At 37.0% G+C, this 23,311-nt stretch overlaps 1 protein-coding gene across 1 annotated transcript; it reads left to right on the top strand.

The window, feature by feature from the left end:
* The first annotated feature begins 9,848 nt into the window (after positions 1-9,848).
* LOC143444237 (uncharacterized) lies at positions 9,849-11,841 on the top strand. The gene is made up of 6 exons (XM_076943400.1): positions 9,849-10,049; positions 10,276-10,488; positions 10,633-10,803; positions 10,875-11,010; positions 11,308-11,411; positions 11,503-11,841. The coding sequence occupies exons 1-6, from the start codon at positions 9,915-9,917 to the stop codon at positions 11,839-11,841; spliced, it is 1,098 nt and encodes a 365-aa protein (XP_076799515.1). The 5' UTR covers positions 9,849-9,914.
* Positions 11,842-23,311: the final 11,470 nt, after the last annotated feature.

The raw sequence follows: 23,311 nt of genomic DNA, 5'->3' as shown, positions 1-23,311 counted from the left end.
CGAAACAGCGCTTACTTGTTGAGACACGAAGATTTGCAACCTCTAGTGCGCACCATCCCGCTAGACTAGTTAATGGAGGTAACAACTCAACTTCTAAACTCTAAGGGAAAGCAAAATAATGGAAAGTATCTTGTCTAACGCTAGTGTGTCTCTTTGCAGGTATCAGAGGTGTATACTTTACACCGGGAGACGTTTTATTTAGCGATCGACTGCATTGAACGATATCTTTACAACTCAACCAACATTCACAAAACGAGGTTACAGCTTGTCGGTGTCACCGCCTTATTTATCGCCGCGAAATTAGAAGTAAGTTTGTCATTTTTTTGAATAAAATTTATTTGAAGAACCTATATTCACGCAGGTAAACAGTATTTAGGAGAAATGATTTCTAAATATTGGTCTTTGCTAAACTTTTGTGTCTCTATAGGAAATCTATCCCCCGAAGTTAACAGACTTTGCCTACGTCACCGATGGAGCTTGCACGGAGGAAGAAATCATATCCCAGGAATTGTTAATCCTTAGCACACTCAAGTGGTCGCTTTCCCCAGTCACAGTGGTGTCCTGGCTAAACGTTTATCTTCAGACAGCTCACGCCGCTTTCGCCGACAATGCTCCGTCATCCGCTTTTTACCGTGTTTTTCACTTACGTTAAAGTAGCTAATGATCGTGACGCGACACCTTATCGAAATACACTTTATCGAACGACACTTAATCGAACGACACTTTATCGAAAGACACTTAATCGAACGACACCTGATCGAAACGACACCTGATCGAAACGACAGTTGATCGAACGACACTTTATCGAACCGAAAGTTGATCAAACGACACTTTATCGAACCGACAGTTAATCAAAACGACAGTTGATCGAACGACACTTTATCGAACCGACAGTTCAAGCAAGATTTTTGCGTGTTTCTCAAACATTGAAACAATGGGTCATCCATGTTTGTTTGATAAAGTTGGATTTTGTAATTTTTGAGATATTGTGATATTTATATAATTTTTCTCTCTCTCCGCATTGAAACGTATTACTCATTTACGCACCAATAACTTGACTAACTATTCTTTTTCGTTCTCTTTTCACAGCGGTGGCGCGGCGTAACAAGAAGAATTTATAGAAATGTGTCACTTTTAGAAATACCTAATTTACACTAAATTCACTTTCTTTAGTTTTACAATTATGATGTATACAGGAAGCCAGATGATGTTTCTACTAACCTGTAATAATCTCATCAGTCTACGACGCATAGGTTTCTAGTAATTAACGATTGCAAATGTGTGTGCGGGGTTGGCCACACTTAGTTTTTTTAGTAAACTCGCGAGCCTGGTTAGGATAGGGTTAAAAGATCCACAATTTATTGAAACAACTGACGATATGCACTGTTAAAAGAACGACAACTGACGAAGTGCACATTTCAATCGCATTCATTTAATTACAAGTTGTGTGCAATTGCTCGAAGATAACTTTTTATGTCCATATTTGTTGAGTCATAATTTTCAACTATGTTCTTCAGCCGTTGGTTGACAGCGTCGTAGCGCTTCTTCCGAGGTGGGCCATCGATTCCAGCACTCATTTGCTCAATTAACATTTTGTTGGAACCTTGTTCCCGCTTAATTTTTTTGACGAGTCTTCGAAGCGTCGGATGGGATGATGAGACACGCTTGCTGAACGCATTGTGCCATCCTTCAATGCTATTATTCGTTCTTGGAAGGTCATCTTGAACCCGGTGGAAAACACTCCAACACCGGATAGGAAATAGAGGTTGACGACGATTCCTGCGACACAATCGTCCAATCCAAGTAGTTTCAAAATAGTCAATGTATTCAGACAAGTGCTGCTCATCGTCGTCACTGAACGTGGCCAGGAAGTCCTCGAACCGTTGTACAACGTCGTCGGGCGGAACGAATGCCAGTGCCTGGAAGCATTTTATGCGAAGGGCGTGCTCTGCATCTTCATTGAACCACCGCTGCAGAGAGAGAGCCTGAATTTTCCGGAAGCTACATTGGCCAAAATGGAAAAGGCAGCCGAGAATATCTGCCCGAGGGAAACTGGAAGAAAGAGCATTATATGCTGCCATTTCAAAGTCTATTGTTACGTCTAGAGTCAAAGTCTAAAGTTTATTTTGCCTTCAATTCTGCTCGCCTGCTCTTTGTATATATAATGACTAGTCTAGTCTACTGTACAGAAAATCTCGTACTTAGTAATTCTCGTGCGTATTTTTGTGATATCTTATTAATATGTGGGCGGGCCGGCCGCCATGCGAAATCGAACACTTTATGATACAAATATAAAATATAGATCGTCAACTTTATGATATATACATGACAATCATTAATGCACACCATTACAAAGACCGCACATCACAATGGCCCATTGTTTCAATGTTTGAGAAACACGCAAAAATCTTGCTTGAACTGTCGGTTCGATAAAGTGTCGTTCGATCAACTGCCGTTTTGATTAACTGTCGGTTCGATAAAGTGTCGTTCGATCAGCTTTCATTTCGATAAAGTGTCGTTCGATCAACTGTCGGCTCGATTAACTGTCGTTCGATAAAGTGTCTTTCGATCAGCTGTCGTTTCGATCAGGTGTCGTTCGATAAAGTGTCTTTCGATAAAGTGTCTTTCGATAAGGTGTCGTAGTACCATGGCTTATCTGATAATTGAAAACTCGCAACGGACAAGTGCGGTGCGCAATATGCTCGTTGAAGAGCTAATGTTTGGCTATCCGACCGAGAAAAAACGATGGATTGTTCGTGTAAGTCACCACATTTTCCTTTCATGTAGAACTCTATTAAAAAAGGATGTTTTTAATGCAGGTGCGCGGTCACAAAACATTCTCAACATATGGGGATGCAACTATTGTAATGCCAGAATGGTTGAAGAAAGGGCTGGATAACCTTGTCAGATTCAACGGAGAAGAGTGTAAGATGGTTTTTCCCCATAAGGGAAAAAATCTTACAAGTTCCTCTGCAGCTAAAGCAATACAGCGGGTTTGGAAGTTGGCCGGAGGTCGCGGAAAATTTACAGCAACCTCAAACCGGAAGTATTCGGCCACACAAGTAATTGATCTTTACTGTAATTAGACCTAGCAATATAAATAACGATAAATCGCTAATAATGAAAATATTCTGCAGCAAAATTTATATAAAAGTCAACCAGTGACGTATTTAAAATTTAAAATTTCATATTAGGTTAGATCTAAGAGACCGGACCGCCGCCTTTTGGTGGCCAAGCATATGGCGCATAGCTCGAGCACACAAGAGAGATATTACGCGAACGACCTACAGAATGTAGAGGCTGAAGAAGCTTATGAAGTCATGAAAGAAATAAGGGTAAGTTGTTCAAATCAACTTAAATGGGATTCCTCGGAATAAGTATAAAAGTTTTAACTTTTTTGTGTGCATTACAAGTCTGATTCGCGAATAAATTCTATTCTTGGCAACGAAACAATTTCTTGTCGATGGCAAGTTTGATGTGAACACACGCTTCCTTCCGGCAAATGGTTGTCAGTAAAAAATTGAATTATATTTTTTAATCGCAGTCGTGCAGTTCGGCTGGTCGCACCGAAACAAAAGGCGCATCAGCTCAAAGAAGCCCGTCTGCTGAAAGAATCGCATCAGCTGTGGAGGTTTCATTTATAGAAAAAGGTTTGTCAGATGATAGAAGCCCATATTCTGAACGAGTAGAACCAGCTGCTGACGTTTCATCAGAAGAAAGTTTGTCAGCTGAAAGAAGCACATTTGCTGAAGAAGACGAGTCATTACAAATTCGCCGAAACAAAGACGGTGGCCAACAAAAGGCGGTCCGGGATAAAATAGTTGAGCCTCGTGTTGTTCTGCAGCAGGTAAATTCTCTGAAAAGTCTCTTAAAATCAATCGTGGTAATTTTGCATTTTTTGGTTTATAGATCGACATCTCTAATGTGGCAGGTGCTTCGAAGCTGCCGGTAAGTTAAAATTTAATTACGACTTTACAGTGAAACTATGATTTTATTGATATTATTTCCTGTCACCCCACATGCTTTATGTATCCAATGCGTGCATCAATCAAGAAATTTATAAATTATATATGTACTAGTCACACATATTTAAATTAAAAACAGAAATTTGCTTGAAATACCAAAATTTATTTTAATGATTTAGGAAAGCCCCAGCACATCTGCATCACCCTCCAGAAAGAGGAAAAAGAAAAGCAATTCCAGAGATTTTAATGTCGTGGTAAATAGCATTCTAAGCATTTTAGTATATATCGGGAGATTGGAATACGGGAAGGTGTTTCCTGATATACTTGACCGATAATGTTTGTATCACTCCACAAACGTTACGTGACCAATGCATATATGACTGAACCATGCGGTTATAAAAAGTATGCATACTGTACACACATATTTAATAGCGCAAAAACACTGTACAGTTTTCTTGATATACCAAAGTTCTTTTAATAATATAGGAGAGCCCCGGCTCAGCTACAAAACCATCTAGAAAGAGGAAAGCTACTTTCGATCGTTATAGTTTCTCGGTAAGTAGTATTTTAACAATTTTCGTTTATTGTATTATATTGCATATAAGTTTACATATTTAAAATCTACTTTTACATGTTTTAAATAATTCCTCAAGCCGAAGCCTGGGAAAAGCTCACAATTTTAGGTTTTATTAAGTACTTTTTTATAAATTTAACTGCATTTTGATAAATTTAGCCATTAAATCCACATCGATTGTCGAAATTAGAGAAGGAAGAAATAAAGTTAATGTTGTGGTAGGTCTTAGTTAAGTTTATTTTTCATTTGTAATGAAAACGTAAAAAATGCATGTGCCTTGTATAATTTAATTATGTATACGTTAAACTATTTTCAATGATTTTATTATTAATTTCTAAAACTTACTGTTTTTAACAGAAATCTCGGCGACAGTTTTCTGCAGATGAATCGCTTGAAGTTAAACAATTTTTCTCATGGTATATTGGTACGAAGAAGGGAATAACAACGCATTATGCTAAAACGGCTCTTGCAGATGGAAACCTCCCCAAATGCAAGGAATTTTCCAAAACGCCGAAACAGTTGCAGGACAAAGTCCGGCAACTGATTCGGCGTTCTTTGAATGATAATTAAGTGTGTATGTGCAAAATAAATGTGGTATATTTGGACGCCTTATTCTGGGTTAGGGTTAAGACTTTTTGATGCCAATTGCCAATTGCCAATTGCCAATTGTAATGTATTTTAAATTTGCTTCGTATTTTTTCAAAAATGATGATATACCTGTTGCATGAAAACCACATTACAATGTTCAATTTTCTCGGAAGGGTATTTTTCAATCAATTTTGCCGGAAAAGTTAATTGGAATTATTTTCATATTTCGGCCAGTAATGGTTAAACGGAATAAATAAACTAGAGAAAAATAAAAAGTTTTAGTTGGTAAGTTTTGCGATTGCTGATTAAGGTCACATTAAGGATCTTCTAATACTGGTTTAAATAAGAAGAAAAAGTGTCCGTAACTTCTACTATAATTTCGACCACCTTTCAAGTATGAATGGAAGATATATTAAAATACCTTCAGCTTTTCAATGCTGTTTTTGATTTCTATGTGTAAAAGAAAACAAAAGCCAAACATGTCCGAGAATAATGACAATCAGTAAGTTATAATTCGCATGGGTACAAATGTGCACGAAGTAACTATTACCAAATGTATTTCGCAAAATATACGGATATGAAATTGCACGAATTAACATTTACCAAATGTATCTCGCAACAAAAACGGGTATCAAATTGCACGAAGCAAAATATTTGTAGCCATTTGCTAGATTAACTTGCTTAGGAATTTTCTGTCTTGTCATCATGTGCGGCAAAATGAGGCAGTTAGCAAGATCTGTTATGAAACCTCGTCGCTTTGAACCTTGTCCACTCTGATAATCAGGATATACTTGTCTGAATATGGTATATTCATTGAGAGCTGCGATGTCGAGCAGATTGTAAAAGAGAACTAGAGGCCATCGGCGGGTTTGTCGTTTGCAAATATATGTTTGAACCATTTGGTCAACCAAGTCAAAACCAATCTTTGTCTTGTTATAAAACCTGATGATCTCAGGCCTATTTTTTGGGTCTTCTTCGTCAATGCTTATATCGTGATGAATGCTGAATTATTTAAATATTTTTTTTCTGCTACAAACCTCATCTTCCAAAATAATCGCGTTCCTGTCGCGCCTCAATGTTTGCAAAGTTACTTTTAAATAGCCGGCCATTAAAAATATGATTTCGATAAGAATGTGCTAAGAGCCTAAGACGCAAGGGAATTGGAACGACTTTCTAGTAGCAATCAATGTGATTTTCATCTTTCTGTTGCTAACTTGAAATTTCGTTCCTTCTAGGTTCTAAAGTCTAAACAATTAATTAATTATTGTTTTTCTGCTACAAACCTCATCTTCCAAAATAATCGCGTTCCTGTCGCGCAAAATTTGTTGTTTAATTACTGTAACCAATAAAATCGTCATGTTGAGCATTTCTTAATCAAGATTTTCGGAAAAATGCGTTTTTGTTATACCTGTTTGGTTGGTAGATAGCAGTTCCCGTGGAAGCGGTATCTTCTCTGAGGAATCTATTTGGAATTCCGAATTGAGAACACCGCTTCCACTTCTGCAACGTGTTCGCTGTTTGATGGGATGTACTTGGAAAAGCTAAGCCGCATCTCACCATAGCCTCTCTTGTGGCTCTGTGGAGTTGAGGAATTTTCTGTCTTGTCATCATGTGCGGCAAAATGAGGCAGTTAGCAAGATCTGTTATGAAACCTCGTCGCTTATGAAACCTCGTCGCTTAATCTTAACTTGCGTTGTTAGCCATCTTTCGACCACGATTCGGGTGACCTACTTTTGGTGAAATATGTATGTATAAACGCTTCCTGCTAAGTTTTTAAACAATTGCACTGATAGCTATCGCGTAGTGCAAGTTACCTCGCGTTTAGCAAGAACTCTAAAACTGAACTTTACTTAAATAACTATAGGTCCAGACACCAAGTAAATTCGGCGAAAACAATGAAAGGAATATTGTTGATATAAAATGTTTATATTCACTGTATTCCGTAATATTTTTACAACTGTATTATTATACCATGTCTAATTTACAGTAATATATAGCAAAGGAAAAGTAATAGTTTCAAACTTTTTGCATGAAAATTTCAATAAAATGTACTTAAACGTTTTGGTCGAAGTAAGTTAATGGTAAAAATAGTCCCAAAAACATCCTATTTTCAAAAACCATAAAAAGTAAAAATAACCGTAGTCCTTAGAAATATAGCCAATTATTAAGGGCCTGTAGTAAAATTTGATTTCAAGGTCACCATAGTGAAGAGGGGGAAATCTTCTTTAAGAATCTGCAATAAAAAATTCACACCTCTTCCGGCAACAATCAGCAGAATTGACGTGAAACATTTAATAAATTCAGCATTTTTTACGTTTTGGGGGTATTATCGCATTTCTTAGTTCACGTCACGTTTTTTGTGAATTTCGGAACTTTCCGGTTAAGGGGAATCGATTTCAAGGTCAAAATCATGAAGAAGAGGAAATCTTCTTTGAATCTGCAATAAAAAATTCACACCTCCTCCGACAACACTCAGCAGAATTGACGTGAAACATTTAATAAATACGCATATCTGCATGTAGGTTAATGTTTTTTTTTGCTAAACTTTGGTATACTATGTTTGTTGTATAATGTTTTTCACAATAATTCACATAAATCAATGAACTGTAAAAAATTACAGTGAAATAATCCCTTCTTAGAATGTAAAATACAAGCACGTCAACTTTCAGAAAACCGATTTTAGGCCATAAAATGTTGTGTAAATGTTTTCATTTCTTCACCACATAATACTGTAGATACCACAATTTATTTTACAGCTTAATATACAGTGTCTAGAATAGACTAAGGTTAAGCAATATATTAATTATTCTCAATCAAAGGCAAGCTTTGATTTTTAATAATAGCACGCTGCTTGTCAAGAGGTTATATTTTACATATTTTGTGGTTAAGTTTGCTCGATTTTTGAGATAATATTGTGACCAAATCTGACTGTCGGCTGAAAAAACATGAATTTAGCAAACATATATTAGTTATTTTGTGGTATTTGATATTAATACCATGTGTAAATTTTTGTGTCAGTGTATTTATTAGCCTATATATGAGTAGGCCCGCGTAATTCGATTCCATTGATTTCGACTTGGCTACTTGACCTGGAGTGCTATTTTTCAAGCTATTACCAAAGCTATTTTTCACAGTTTCTTGTCAACCTAACTTAAATGTTATAACAGAGTAACCTAAACTTTAAAACCTAAATACACCTTGTAATCTAAATCTAACTCCAGTTAAACCGAAAATAGCTAGGATCAAATTTTTGCATACACTCTAAAAAAACTTGAGTCAGTTTTTCCACTCGTTTGAAAGAGAGAACGGATTCTGACTCTTTCAAGAGTCGGGCCTGTGCAAGTTAAACTGTGGTGAACGAATAGGCGAACTGCAAATAGGTTTAGCCTCTGGGCATAATGATTTCAGTAGACTGAGCTAGGTCATTTAACTTTGAAGATAATTAAAGCTAACAGTAAGCGTTCATGAAAACCTAGCCTATAGCTGTTTGAAAAATAGGTAGGCCTATATTTGTGTGTAGGCTAGCCTAAAAATGAAGTATAGGCCTACTAACCAGACAGGAAACTACCGTAAATTTTCACCAGAAATCGTGCTGCAAAGGCCTCAAGCTAAACAGAGTTTTTTTGTTGTTTTGGAAGCTAGGCCCATAAAGTTTTAAAAGAAAATCTTTGTCTGTAGCCTACTTTATTGCTAGATGGAGTTTGACGGTTTTGACGTACAATTTTCAGTTGTGCAACTATGTGAGTATTTAAAGAAAAATTTTAACATATCTGAAGAAACTGTACATTTGCTGCAAGGTAGGCAAATTTGTATTAGGTCTATTTTGGTCTGTTATAGGTTTTAAATACTTATAGTCTTACAGGCTCATTGCTTGCAATGTAAAATGTTGTATCTTTTTTGTACTAAATTTGGTAGTAATGTGGAAAAAGTGACTAGCTGATTATCGACACGTTAGCAGATTTTACTTTGGCTGCCACTATTTCACCAGAAAAAATGAGTAGTTCAAAGTTAATTATCGCAGCTTCTTGTTAACCTAGCGTTAATGTTTCGCTGCAGGTTGCCGTATTTTTAAAAAAGCCATATTGGTGAATAGCTAGCTGGTTACGCAATTGGTGTTTTCCTACTTAAGTAATGGCAGCCTGTGCAGTAGAGACATATTTTACCGGCCGCCGTTTACCGAAGTTAAAAAAGACGAACATGGTAAACTGGAATTTCGCTATTCAGTAAATTGAAATATACGCTAATTTATATAAGCTATATACCAGACGTGGGCTAACTGCGGCTCTCCGGCATGTTTTTTGTGGCTCTTCTAGTCGATTCATAAAATTCCAAAAAATGTAAAGGCTACCAAGAGCTACCAAATTGACAATCATTACTGATTTTGCGGCTCGCTGGTGTTTATATTTTTCCGCAAGTAACTCTTTCCTTGAACAAATTTGCCCACCCCTGCTATATACAATACTAAGGTTTAACATGTTGACTGCCAACACGACTTACTTTGTGGTTGGAATTTATCTCGTGTTTATCCTTCCGCCACTAAAGGTAAGTTTACAAGTCTGCTTGTTTTTTCACTCTCTTTGTACTTGTGCACTGTGTCTGGGACAAGAACAGAAAAACAAATTTAGCAACAAGAACTGATATTTTGAGAAACGTATCGAAAATATGGAATACACCAAATATTGCTTGGCACCTGGCACCAGATAAGCAAATCAGGCCTTGGCAGTTAACTTTTACAAGCAAAATGTTTTTGTGAAATAAATTTAATGTAGCACTTTTGTTTACCTTCTATGGTGATTGTCTTAATAACTATCCTTAATTTATGTTGCAGTTATCCTACAAAGGAAATGAAAATAAAGATGGCAGAGAGCATTGTCCAATCATTTCCTCAATTGAAATACAACAGGGACGGATTAGCTGGCTTCGTAAGTTTCCTGTTTAGTTTTTTATCATAACATTTAGAATATAATGATTGAAATATTGTTGTTGGTATCAGTCAGTTGGTTTTGAACATAATCTTTACCTGCAATAAACTGAAGTGGTATCAAAAACCAAAGGGGTCAATAAATTGTATATGAAGAATATTTATTAACTTCTTGCTTGCCTAGTGTAGGTGGCTGACAAGGATCTGTTAAATTGATTTGTTTGCAGGAACATTTCTATGACCCTATCAAAGGAGGTGGCTACCTTGAAAACAGGTTGAAAACAATGCGAAAACGAATGTCGCCTGACGCAAAGGCATACAAAAAACGAAGAAATGCAACAAAACGCAAAAATGAATCAGATACAGAGAGTTCAAGCGGAACATCTCAATCCAGGGGAAGCAATGACATTCGCATGTCGCTGTCTGGTTTAATAGAAAAGGTTGTATTTGAGGAAATATTTTGTTTACTATGCTTGTTTGCTTAATAAGTAAATTCCAGCTTCAGGCATTTAGTAAAGGAAATGTTATGCAGTTAGTGGTTTAAGTACAGTTTATCACAATATCGGTACATCTCCTTATTGTAGAAGAAGATACTGCAAAATTGTGTTCCTTCGGTAGCAAATCAGATGGAAATATTTGCGCTAACCGATCAAACATTTGAATTGAGACGACAAGACATTGCGCTTGACAACCTTTCCATGACGAAGTTTCTAAAAGAATATCCCAGATTTTCAGATGTTAATGAGCGTATTTTGGTAAGTTTGAGGTTGAGAATGTAAATTGTCATTCAGTATGATAGTATTGAGTGTTTGAAATTTTGTTCCAGTTTGAAAGAGAGTTTGAATTAATGCATCCAGAAGCAAAAAGCTTGAGTCTGGTACTGGATGAAAAGTTTTGTAGAGCAGTAGAAAAAGTTGCACTGATACGTCTGAAGAATATAACATCAAGCAACATAACTGAGAGTAAGCAAGCAACTTTCTACTTTGGCGTAAGGTTAACGTTCTAGGATTTTGAAACTGACTCTCAACAAAAAGATGACAGTTCTGGAGTCATGGCTTTCTATACTTCATGTGCTGTTGTTGCAATTTGGTTACATAATATTTCATATGGTCAATTAATGATTAATTCACGAAGCTATACAATCTTCATAATTTTATTGTGCTCATGTTCTTCTGCACTAAACACGATTTCCTTTTCTGATTGTTGTGTAAGTAATTCGTTTGCTTTTTCACTGACTTCAGTTTTTATTTTCTATGCAGACAAACTTCACACAATTCACATGCTGGAAAAGTTGCTTCCGCCATTAAACTTCCGCGGAAAGGGTTGTCAGTCACAATCGCATGCTATTTTTCAATTTGCTGGGGTAAGTGATAGTGGCGGTTTGTGTTCGCATGACAACGTGTAATTTTTAACACCTTTCTGTTTTGAAATAATTTTTGAACTTTAAATTTTAGGCTGGCACGGACCCAACAAACTTTGCCGTCCACAAAGATCCTGGACTGACTCAGCCATTCCTTTTAGCCGTGGGCAACAGCAGCCAACCTGATCAATATTACATTGTTGCCGATTTTTCCGTCATTTATGTTGGAAATGACGTGGTGCGTGCTTTATACCGCTTGTTCTGTTCGTTTTGGGTATGTAATATCTCCTACTACCCCAGACTTGCACCATTCTACAATCTTCTTGAAGTGCTGGTTATAAACAAAACCCCAGTGTGCTCAGTTAAAACTGTTCTTGCTGCCATCAATGCTGTGCAAAACACTGCAATACTGCATGTATTGGTGATACTGTAGATTGAGTTTCAAAGTGCATTTTTAAGTGAAGTGAAATTAATATTCGCTGAAGTCATGTGAGTAATAAATTCTACTGCATAAAATTTGGAAGCTGGCTGCTATTTCACATTTTAAGTAGAGTGAACGTCACTTACTGTGCTAGTGAAGTTTTGTTACTTTGAAAAGAGTCAGATGTCGTTCACTCTTTCAAAGAGAGGGTGGATCTTTGAGTCACCAAAGAGTCAGTTGTGTGTCACTTGTTATAAGAGTGACCGTCACTCTTATCACGAGTGAGCAAGTGTTACTTTCAAAAGAGTCAGATATGTCGACTCTTTCAAAGTAAGGGAGGATCTTTGAGTCACCAAAGAGTCAGTTTTTTTTTAGAGTGTACCCATTCTCTAACCTAACCGCTATAGGCTATGTTTAACAACAGCCAGCATAACCTAATTTCAGTGAAAAACTCACACACATTATCCAGTTACTTGGCAAACCTTAAAAGCATTGATCAAGCGCTTAAGGAGCTTTGCAGGAACAAAACTACAAAAATCTTGCCTACAGCTAAGAGAATCCTGTTTTGCAACATGCACTACTTAAACGTTATTATCAAAACAGCAATTTCGTAACCGTAAATGTGTATGCGTTTTAAATTGAAATAAACGATATCTGTCAATGCTTTTTAAAACAATAATAATACACTGTTTGCTTCTATTTCAGCTTTTAAAAACTACAAACTGCAGCATTTTCACAGACAAAAGCCATGTATGGCCATTGTTTGGCATTAAATGATTTGGCCACTCCTCAGTAAGCCCACACAAAAGCCATACATGCTACTTCGTAGCCATGTAAGGCCCATAGATAAAACCTACATAATGTTTGACTGGGCATCCACACTTAATTATCATTCAAAGAACGCCGAATCAGTTGCCAGACTTTGTCCTGCAACTGTTTCGGCGTTTTGGAATATTCTTTGCATTTGGGGAGGTTTCCATCTGCAAGAGCCGTTTTAGCATCATCCGTTGTTATTCCATTCTTCGTACCAATATACCATGAGAAAAATAGTTTAACTTCAAACGATTAATCTGCAGAAAACTGTCGCCGAGATTTCTGTTAAAAACAGTAAGTTTTAGAAATTAATAATAAAATCATTGAAAATAGATTACCGTATACATAATTATACAAGGCACATGCATTTTTACGTTTTACATTGGCGATACAAATGATACAATATTATTAAAAGTACTTTGATATATCAAGAAAACTGTGCAGTGTTTTTGCGCCATTAAATATGTGTGTACAGTACGCATACTTTTTATGACCGCGTGGTTCAGTCATATATGCATTGGTCACGTAACGTTTGTGGAATGATATAAACATTGTCGGTCAAGTATATCAATATCCCGATATATAATAAAATGCTTGGAATGGTATTTACCACAACATTAAAAATTCTGGAATTGCTTTTCTTTTTCCTCTTTCTAGAGGGTGATGCAGATGTGCTGGGGCTTTCCTATATCATTAAAACAAATTTTGGTATTTCAAGCAAATTTCTGATTTTAACTTAAATACGTGTGACTAGTACATATATAATTTATAAACTTCTTGATTGATGCACGTGGAGCGAAAGCATGTGGAGTGACAGGAAATAATATCAATGAAATCATAGTTTTACTGTAAAGTCGTAATTAAATTTTAACTTACCGACAGCTTCGAAGCACCTGCCACATTAGAGATATCGATCTATAAACCAAAAAATGCAAAATTACCACGATTGATTTTAAGAGACTTTTTAAGGAAATTTACCTGCTGCAGAAAAACACGAGGATCAACTATTTTATCCCGGACCGCCTTTTGTTGGCCACTGTCTTTGCTTCGGCGAATTTGTAATGATTCGTCTTCTTCAGCAAATGTGATTCTTTCAGTTGACGAACCTTCTTCTGATGAAACGTCAGCATCTGATTCTACTCGCTTAGCATATGGGTTTCTATCATCTGACGTACCCTTTTCTATAAATGAAACCTCACCAACTGATGCGATTCTTTCAGCAGATGGGCTTCTTTCAGCTGATGCGCCTTTTGTTTCGGTGCCGTCAGCCGAGCTGCACGACTGTGATTAAAAAAAGTTAATCAATTTTTTACATACAACCATTTGCTGGAAGGAAGCGTGTGTTCACAACAAACCCGCCATCAACAAGAAATTTTTTTGTTGCTAAGAATAGAATTTACTTGCGAGTCAGATTTGCAATGCACACAAAAAGGTTAAAACTTTTATACTCATTGCGAGGAATCCAACAGAATTCTTTAAACCATTTAAGTTGATTTTATTCATGACTTCATAGGCTTCTTCGGCCTCTATACTCTGCAGCTCGTTCGTGTAATAGCTCTATTGTGTGCTCGAGCTATGGGCCACATGCTTGGCCAACAAAAGGCAGATGTCCGGTACTGTAATTTTCCCCTATCGTATCCCCTAAATAACCAAACTCCTTAATAAGCTCGATCTCATCACTTCCCAAGTTCACATGTCCTTCCACTCGTCAGCCTTCCATTGATACCTGAACTTCTTTTATGCACCCAATACTTGCACTTTCTGCATTGAATGGAATTTCTCCCTACTCTCTTCCCACAAATTCCGCATGGATCAACAGTACCGACTACTCCCTTCAACGATTTTCTACCAATTCTCATCGCTTTGGTTTTAATGATGTTCACCTTCAAACCTTTGCTTTCCAGTGCGCTTTTACTTTGCTTATATACATTCTATGAATATATTACATAGTAGATTCTACCTGTAGTATATCCAAATAATATTGTATGTAACTAATAAAAATTATTATAACGTCCTAACCTGCACATGTTTCTCTTTATATGTGTCCAGGTCAATAGACTCCAACGTTTTGAAATTGCAATTTTTTATTATATTTTGCAAAAGTAATACTTTCTCTTTGGCAACCCGTTCTTCGTGTGCCTCCTCATCGTAGCCCATTAAAAAGCGTTTGAAGTTGTTTACAACTTTACTCCAGTTGATGTAGCTAGTTTCTTGCTGTAAAATGTAGCTATAGGAGTTGTGTTAATCAATGCATGAGTTGTTTCTACTGCACAGTCATTTTGTACTGTATGTATTTACCAAAACTTACGATTGGGATGTTATTTCGTCGGCGGTCCAGAGAATCAGCCATCTCCTTTGCCTTGGGTTGATCAGCGTGAAGCTTGCCACGTAGGTGTCTCACGAGGCCATTCCAAGAAGTCAGCGTCTTTTCGCAAAGTTTGCACTCGAAATCACCTTCCCCATTATTTTTTTTCTTGTGCACCACTTTACAGTGGCGCGATATGTTGGAATTCATGACACCACAGTATCTAGAACAATTACTAACACCATTATTTCGGCATTATTCGGCCGAACTCGGCATTATTACGTAATTAGTGAACCTGGGTCTCCGTTATATACAGCAATACATTTGATCAATGATGAGCATCACAACATCATATCGTGACTTAAAAGACTAAATCACTCATTTAGCTTTTTCCAGTTACCAATTGCCACACAAAGTTAACAGAAGGCTACGGAGCGTAACAATTTGCTAAACAGGATTATTATTTGGCTACCATGGTCACCTTGCTGACGCAGCATTACGTTCGGCACAGGTATGTTATTTTACCCTGTGAGATATATACACCAAAGCACTGAAAGAAAATTTTCCAGGTTTAAACCTATGGAAGAAAATTTCGCCTACTTATAATAATTAGTCGTAACAACATGAAAAATTTCAAAATGCAGACTTATGTCCAAAGCCAGCTTACTTCAGAACAATCCAATGTAGCGTTTTCCGACAACGCATGTCCATTCCCCCGGGGAATGCATGTCCATTCCCCCGGGACAACGCATGTCCATTCCCCGTGCCCACGACGTTGTCACTGTCGTAATTTTCTTCTTTTTTATTTTTATCAACTTCTTGTTCCTCCGGCAGAGAAAGGATTAAATCGGTAAGTTTTATTTTTGCCAGTAAAATTGACATTGTCTTTATTATTTTATCGATAAATGCAACCAACACGATGTTTCCTCAAACGGAGGTCAGACTGCTTTTGGTCCTCTTCTTTGCGATTCTTTCCAGCAAAATTCTCTTCCCCTAGAAACGAATAGCAAATTATTTAATTCACATACCTGGTTACATAAGTGCGCAGTCATTTACACAAGCTAGTGTACAATACCTGATGTCACAAAGTCAGCCATCTCGATGTCAGTCATTCGATTCATATTCAATATCGTTATTTTGTTTACTGATATCACCTGTACAAATTAATTTATACATTTTCTTTGGCCACATTTTAGCGATTTTGGAAACATTATACTGTACTGTACTGTACTGTACACTGTTTTTGAGCTCTATCTGATCAACGACTATGGCTAACTTGAAAATAGTTAAAAAACGATAAAACTTTCGGTCGAAGCCACTTGTGTTCCTTGAGCTGCCTGGCAAACTAAACAGCAGTACATGTAATTGTTCTTTCTGCAAAAAGTGATACGTAATACTAAGAACGGATTATTTCACTGTGATTTGTGTAAAAAACATTATACAAGAAACATTTTATCCTAACTTTAACAAAAAAACCATTAACCTACATGCAGATAAGTTAGCTATAAAAATTAGGCTGCAAAACCTGCAGCCTAATTCAACTCTTCCAGCAAAAAGGGATGCGTTATATAGTCAGTTCCCATTTGACAATACCCTACACGAAATTAGAAAAAATTGACCTTATATTGGCAAATACAAAAGAAATGAGCGAAACGGGGCGTGATATTAATTGACCGTGGGACAGAGAAGACGCTATGATCGAAAACGTTATAAATTATAGCATGGTGAGTTTAGAACTGAAGAAACAAAGATCGGCGGCCTAGAAGGTTAATGATGCATACTTGCTGTATTGTCAAGAAAACGTTCCTCAATGAGCTTGATTGGGGCGCGAGTACCAGGATGCGCGTTATTACCTAAGAGTTCAAATACAGTGCGATGCGCGATATTACCTAAGAGTAAAATACGAGTTTCTCCGTTTGAAAGTGCAAATGTTCCACGTAATGCGACCGTGGCCAATCAAGCCTTCCCCGGTCAATATAACTGCAAATTTCGCGTCTTCTTTGTGACTTCATTGTGGTCTGTAATGCGTGATGCCGCACAATGGAGGTGGCGACGTGTGACGACCTCAGCGCAGTTGGAAAGTAACAAGTCAATAGTTACCTTCATACCGTTTCCAAAATGGACGCGAAGCTACAGAATCAATGAAAAATCCGATTCGACAACGGCTGCATTATGGGTCCGCGAAGGTTTCTCCTTCGCGCCTTTCCAGATTTCTGTCGAATTTTCCCACCAAACACGCGAGCGATCGTTTTCGCGGGTCTTGTGGTAAAAATAGATGCCAGTTCCCATTTGACAATAAACTGCGGGGAAAAAATGACGACCAATTAACCAATGTCTAGAAATAGGTTACTAGGTTTGATAAAACCATAAATTTTACAAAAGAAATGAGAAAAATAGGTCGTAAAGTTAATTCACCGTGGGGTATAGACCTAACGATCAAAAACGTTATCAATCATACCATGGTGAGTTTACAATCAAAGAAACTAAGAAAGGAGCCCTAGAAAGCGAATGATGCAAAGCCTTATACAACTGACACAACTCGAAAGCTTTTTTTTCAGCCAATTTTACAAAAAGCTTTTTGTAAAACGTCAGTCAACACAGTCACAGGCTAATATGCCACAAACGCATATTGGAACAATGTAAATTATCGGCCAATACAAATAATTGGCCATAATTCAAATTTTTCACACAGAGAAGGTGAGGAGAAAATATTAATATATGACTAAGGGAGTTTTAATGAAAGTCACTAGTACGGGTTACAGTTACGATCCCACAATTACGTTTCGGCGCGGAAATCGAAGACGCAAGGGAGTTGGAACGAATTTCCAGTAGCAATCATTGCGATTTTCATCTTTCTGTTGCTAACTTCAAATTTCGTTTCTTCTAGGTTCTAAAGTCTAAACAATTAATTAATTATTGTTTTTCTGCTACAAACCTCATCTTCCAAAATAATCGCGTTCCTGTCGCGCCAAATTTGTTGTTTAATTACTGTAACCAATAAAGTCGTCTTGTTGAGCGTTTCACAATCCCGATTTTTGGAAAAATGCGGTTTTGTTATACCTGTTAGGTCGGTAGATAGCAGTTCCCGTGGAAGCGGTATTTATTCTGAGGAATCTATTTGGAATTCCGAATTCAGAACACCGCTTCCACTTCTGCAACGTGTTTGATGTTTGCAGGGATGTACTTGGAAAAGCTAAGCCGCATCTCACCATAGCCTCTCTTGTGGCTCTGTGGAGTTGAGGAATTTTCTGTCTTGTCATGATGTCATCGGCAAAATGAGGCAGTTAGCAATATCTGTTATGAAACCTCGTCGATTTGAACCTTGTCCACTCTGATAATCAGGATATACTTGTCTGAATATGGTATATGCATTTAGAGCTGCGATGTCGAGCAGATTGTAAAAGAGAACTAGAAGCTATCGGCGGGTTTGTCGTTTGCAAGTATATGTTTGAACCATTTGGTCAACCAAGTCAAAACCAATCTTTGTCTTGTTATAAAACCTGATAATCTCAGGCATCTTTTTTGGGTCTTCTTCGTCATTGCATTTTTCTTGTCAAAGGTAAAATTTTACAGAACAACCGTTTTCTCATCATGTATAAGTATAAAAGGCTAACAAAGTCAAGAAAATCCAGGAGTTATTTCGCAATATGTGTTAAGCAGTTATGATGAATAGCGTTGTTGGGTCATTTTGACCCCTGTTATGCATTCAAGGGTTAACTACTTCAGCCGGCTGACAACAGTTTATTTAACCGCCCAAATTATCACTTTGGCATCATTAAAAGGTTCATATATAATATTTAAGGTAAATTTTTACCATTTTTTTAGCAAATGGGAAGTTTCCTTTCGTATTATTCCATTTAAAAGTTAAACTTGCATATATTTCTGTTACTTCGGAAAATTGTTGAAATGCAATTGATATTTAAAGTTTTAGCTAGATTTTTAACCTTAGTTAGCAAATGGGCACACTCAGTCGCCATTTGGAAACCCTGCTTAGCAAATGGGTACAATCAGTCAATATTCAGTTAATATTTTAGCTTATTGTTTAACCTTATTTAGCAAATGGGCACACTCAGTCGCCATTTGGAAACCCTGTTTAGCAAATGGGTACAATCAGTCAATATTCAGTTAATATTTTAGCTTATTTTTTAACCTTATTTAGCAAATGGGTACACTCAGTCGCCTTTTGCGAACCCTGTTTAGCAAATGGTTACAATCAATAAGTTACAATTCGCACGGGTACAAATGTGCACGAAGTAAAAATTACCAAATGTATCTCGCAACAAATACGGGTATCAAATTGCACGAAGCAAAAATTTTGTAGCCATTTGCCAGATTAACTTGCAAATCACTACTCCAAATTAGAAATTTGACCGAGGAACTCGCAAAAACCTACTTAACTGACAATAAAGTACAGTAGCAGATTTTCAAAGACCTGTTAGGTCGGTAGATAGCAGTTTCCGTGGAAGCGGTATCTATTCTGAGGAATCTATTTGGTATTGCGAATTGAGAACACCGCTTCCACTTCTGCAACGTGTTTGCTGTTTGCAGGGATGTAGGCTACTTGGAAAAGCTAAGCCGCGAGTTCAGTTCCACTCATAAAACGTATGGCGCGAGCAATGACGGCAACAACAAACAATTGCTGTACCTGGAGGCTGTCACATAAGAGCCAATGCTGGCGGCCCCGGGAAAAATAAAACATTTCCAGGGTGGATAACAGCACCTTTGTTTGTGCACTTTTTGTCATCATTACGATGCCACAGGTATATAGACACTTAAACCATCTATCAAATGAAATTGAACAACAGCAAATTTTATTTTTGTAACAGCAGGGAGATGATAAAAGTGACCCAGCAACAGAACAAAATGACGGGTCATGAATAAGCATTATGGACAAGTGCAGTCGGAAATCACAAAATCGGGATCTTCTAATACTGGATAAAATAAGAAGAAAAACTGTCCGTAAGTTCTACTATTATTTCGAACAGCTTTCAAGTATGAATGGAAGATAATTTAAAATACCTTCAGCTTTTCAATGCTGTTTTTGATTTCTATGTGTAAAAGAAAACAAAAGCCAAACATTTCCGAGAATAATCACATAATGGTGTTAGTAACTGTTCTAGATACTGTGGTGTCAAGAATTCGAACATATCGCGCCACTGCAAAGTCGTGCACGATAAAAAAATAATGGGAAAGGTGATTTCAAGTGCGAACTTTGCAAATCAAATTTCTTCAGTTCTAAACTCACCACCTTAAAGTTGATGACGTTTTTGATCAGTACGTTTTCCTGTACCCCATTATGAATCAACTTTGCTCCTTTCTTTTTTTTTCTTCTTCGTGTCGAGTAGATGGTTTCTTGAGTGAGTGAGCAAAATATATCATATTGTAGGGCAGGTGTTGGATAGCCAGCTGACCAGGTTTTCATCCATTGTTGTCAGACTACGGTTCCCACAATTATGGTGGTTTGTCGGACAAGATGTTATGACGTGGTCTGCAGTCTGGTCTGCATTCCAAAGCGACGCGTTGCGGCTTCGGCTTCACCAACCCCTGTTTACATTCGCGATAAGTTGTGCCGGCAATAAAAGGATTAACATTTGGCTACCAATTGTAATCTTTTGCTAATTAGGGTTTACATTTGCCTTGCCATACTTCCAGTTACCATTTGCTAAATGGAGTTAACAGATGGCTACTGAGTGTAACATTTTGCTAAATAGAATTATTATTTTGCTACCCATGGTAACCTTTTGCTATTTCCAATTACCAATTGCCACACAGAGTTAAGAAATGGCTACTGCGTGTAACAATATTTGCTAAATAGAATTAGTATTTGGATACCCAAGGTAACATTTTGCTATTTATAGATTACATTTGGCTACTTCCAGATTAAATTTTAAATCCAGTTTAATCCAGATTAAACTTACTCATAAAATGTGTAATTTATATATATACTGCCTTTGACTTCAGAAGATCACTTTAGCTGGATTTTGGGATTCCCCAAATCTGAAAAAAGGTTAAATCCTAAACTTTACGTAATCATCATATAATTCAAAATAAATATTTGTGTATTTTTGTCTATTACGAATAATTTAACAATGCCTACACCACTGAAACAAACATCGCTTACTTAAAACTACCGAATTTTACTTATTTTCTGTGTATAACCCCTAAAATGTATTTTTTCTCTTATGTTCGACTTTTAATATCGTTTAAAAAAATAAAACTGTTACTCAACACAGGCTACAATGTCACAAACGCATGTTGCCTTATAGAAACAATGTAATGAAGTTTTTATGCTTGTCAAGGGTAAAGCACACATTGAAAAGCCAACACGTCTTATCGAAATTAACAAACTTTCGCAAAATTATACGCCAATACAAAGAATTGGCCCTTATTCAAATTTTCTTCACACAGCGAGATGGGACAAAATTTTAATATTTGACTAAGGGAGTTTTCAGAAAAGTCACAAACACTGGACTTATGGGTGTAATTTAGCTACAGTTACGTTTGCACAATTACGTTGCACCGCGGAAATCGAACCCTGTGGTAGATAAAAACTAGATTAAACTAATGAACTTTGCTACATTGTGAGCTCTTTAGTCAAACGGAAAGGTTTCCCACAGACCCCGGGCTACTTTGTTTACCTTCTGCGTAGGCTCATACCTGTTACGACATAATAATCAATGAAATCTTGAAAAACTTTGATAAACGTGAGGACTGAGGATCATTTAGAGTTTTTGTTGGCTGATCTGACACTTCATGTTCTATCTTCCAAAGATTTAATGCGCGAATTAATGAGTGCAATAGGTCAAGAGAATCTTACTCCACCAGTTAATAAACGAATTCGTGCTAAATTTCTTAAGTGCTCACCACCAGACGTCACACTTTCTTACCCACTACAGCCAGAAATACAACAAATTCAAGTGTCTAAACCACCTCATTAAACACGATTTAACGCTAACAATGGAACAAAGAGTTCCGGACAAACAAATACTAATTTCACAAATCATAAATTCACCAAACCAACGCGATTAATTTAACTAAACATGGCAACAACGATCACCACACACAAACATTGGCCAGTTTCACAAATAATACAGCAAGTGGTAATTTATCATATTCATCACCCACCTTTTAGAAACCAGGCCATCAACGCAGCAATTACCCTTGCGCAAAATCATTCGCGGGCAACAAAAAACATTCGGCGATCTACGCTAGATTAACCCGGTTAGCCCCGTCGATAGCACCTACTTCCAAAAGAGACTGTCCCTTGTTAACTGTTTATGATCACGCCAATTGAATTCTTTTTTATGTAGATAGCGCTGCAGCAACTTCTCTTTCGTCGGCTAGTTAAGCTCACAAATCAAACCGCAAACCGCAAATGTTTGTTTATGCTTCAGTTAAGTCATTGTATAAAATTAAATTTATTATGACTTTTATTTGATGATCAATAGTTGTGAGAAATGAGAATAATGAGAACGATGGTTTGATTTATTGCTTTTGATTGAGGGAGGTCATACCAGCTTTTGTTTCGTTAAAGCACTAGGAAATTTCCATTCAATTTAATTTCTCGAATTCGTTTCAAAGACCCTGACGATCTGTGGGAAGCCTTTCCGCTTGACTAAATAGCTCTCAATGTTCTAAAGTTTATTAGTTTATAATTGTCCGTTAAGGAATAATGAAACTAAGTAAACGTGTAAAACTTTGTTCCTTTTCAGCAATTTGCATAGTTGATTGCTTCATGTCGTAAGCCGCTCAAAGAAAAAAAAATCTATTCGAGCGAAAACCGATGACAAAACAAAAAAACACCTGCGATTAAGACAAGCATTATTAATGCTATAGCAAGATTATAGGCATATAGTGAAAGCAGGGGATTATTGCTTCATGCGTTCGAATAAAACAGGTCAAACGTTGAAATTGTAAGCACGTGCGCTAATGCGAGATTAAAGAGTTAAATCGCATGAGGTAGATGACGGGCAGCGTATACACCCGCGTCTCGGCTACATAATAGACGCTATTTTCATTACTGATGGACAATGCTGAGAAGATCTGATATGTCAAAGAGTACTTTTGAAGCGGACAAAAACTATTATTAATGGGAGAATATTTGATATTGCTTCTGATTATCGCCAATATAATATCCAAAGGCACTTCATCGCCAAACAGGCTCCTTAAAAGAATGCTTGTGAACATTGTGCAAATAAATAAGTTTTACAGGTTAAAACATGCCCTGGCTATGATGCTTGGCAAATATAGTGAGATATTTTAAATGATAGTACTCGAATTGTGAAGAAGCATCGGCGAAACTTTTGATTTGAGAAAAGAAAATTAAAATTTCATTGTTGAAAAACATCGTTCCAATACTGAAGT

Source organism: Clavelina lepadiformis, chromosome 1 (assembly GCF_947623445.1).
Source record: "Clavelina lepadiformis chromosome 1, kaClaLepa1.1, whole genome shotgun sequence".
Classification (NCBI taxonomy): domain Eukaryota; kingdom Metazoa; phylum Chordata; class Ascidiacea; order Aplousobranchia; family Clavelinidae; genus Clavelina; species Clavelina lepadiformis.
This window is presented reverse-complemented; position numbering and strand designations above follow the sequence as displayed.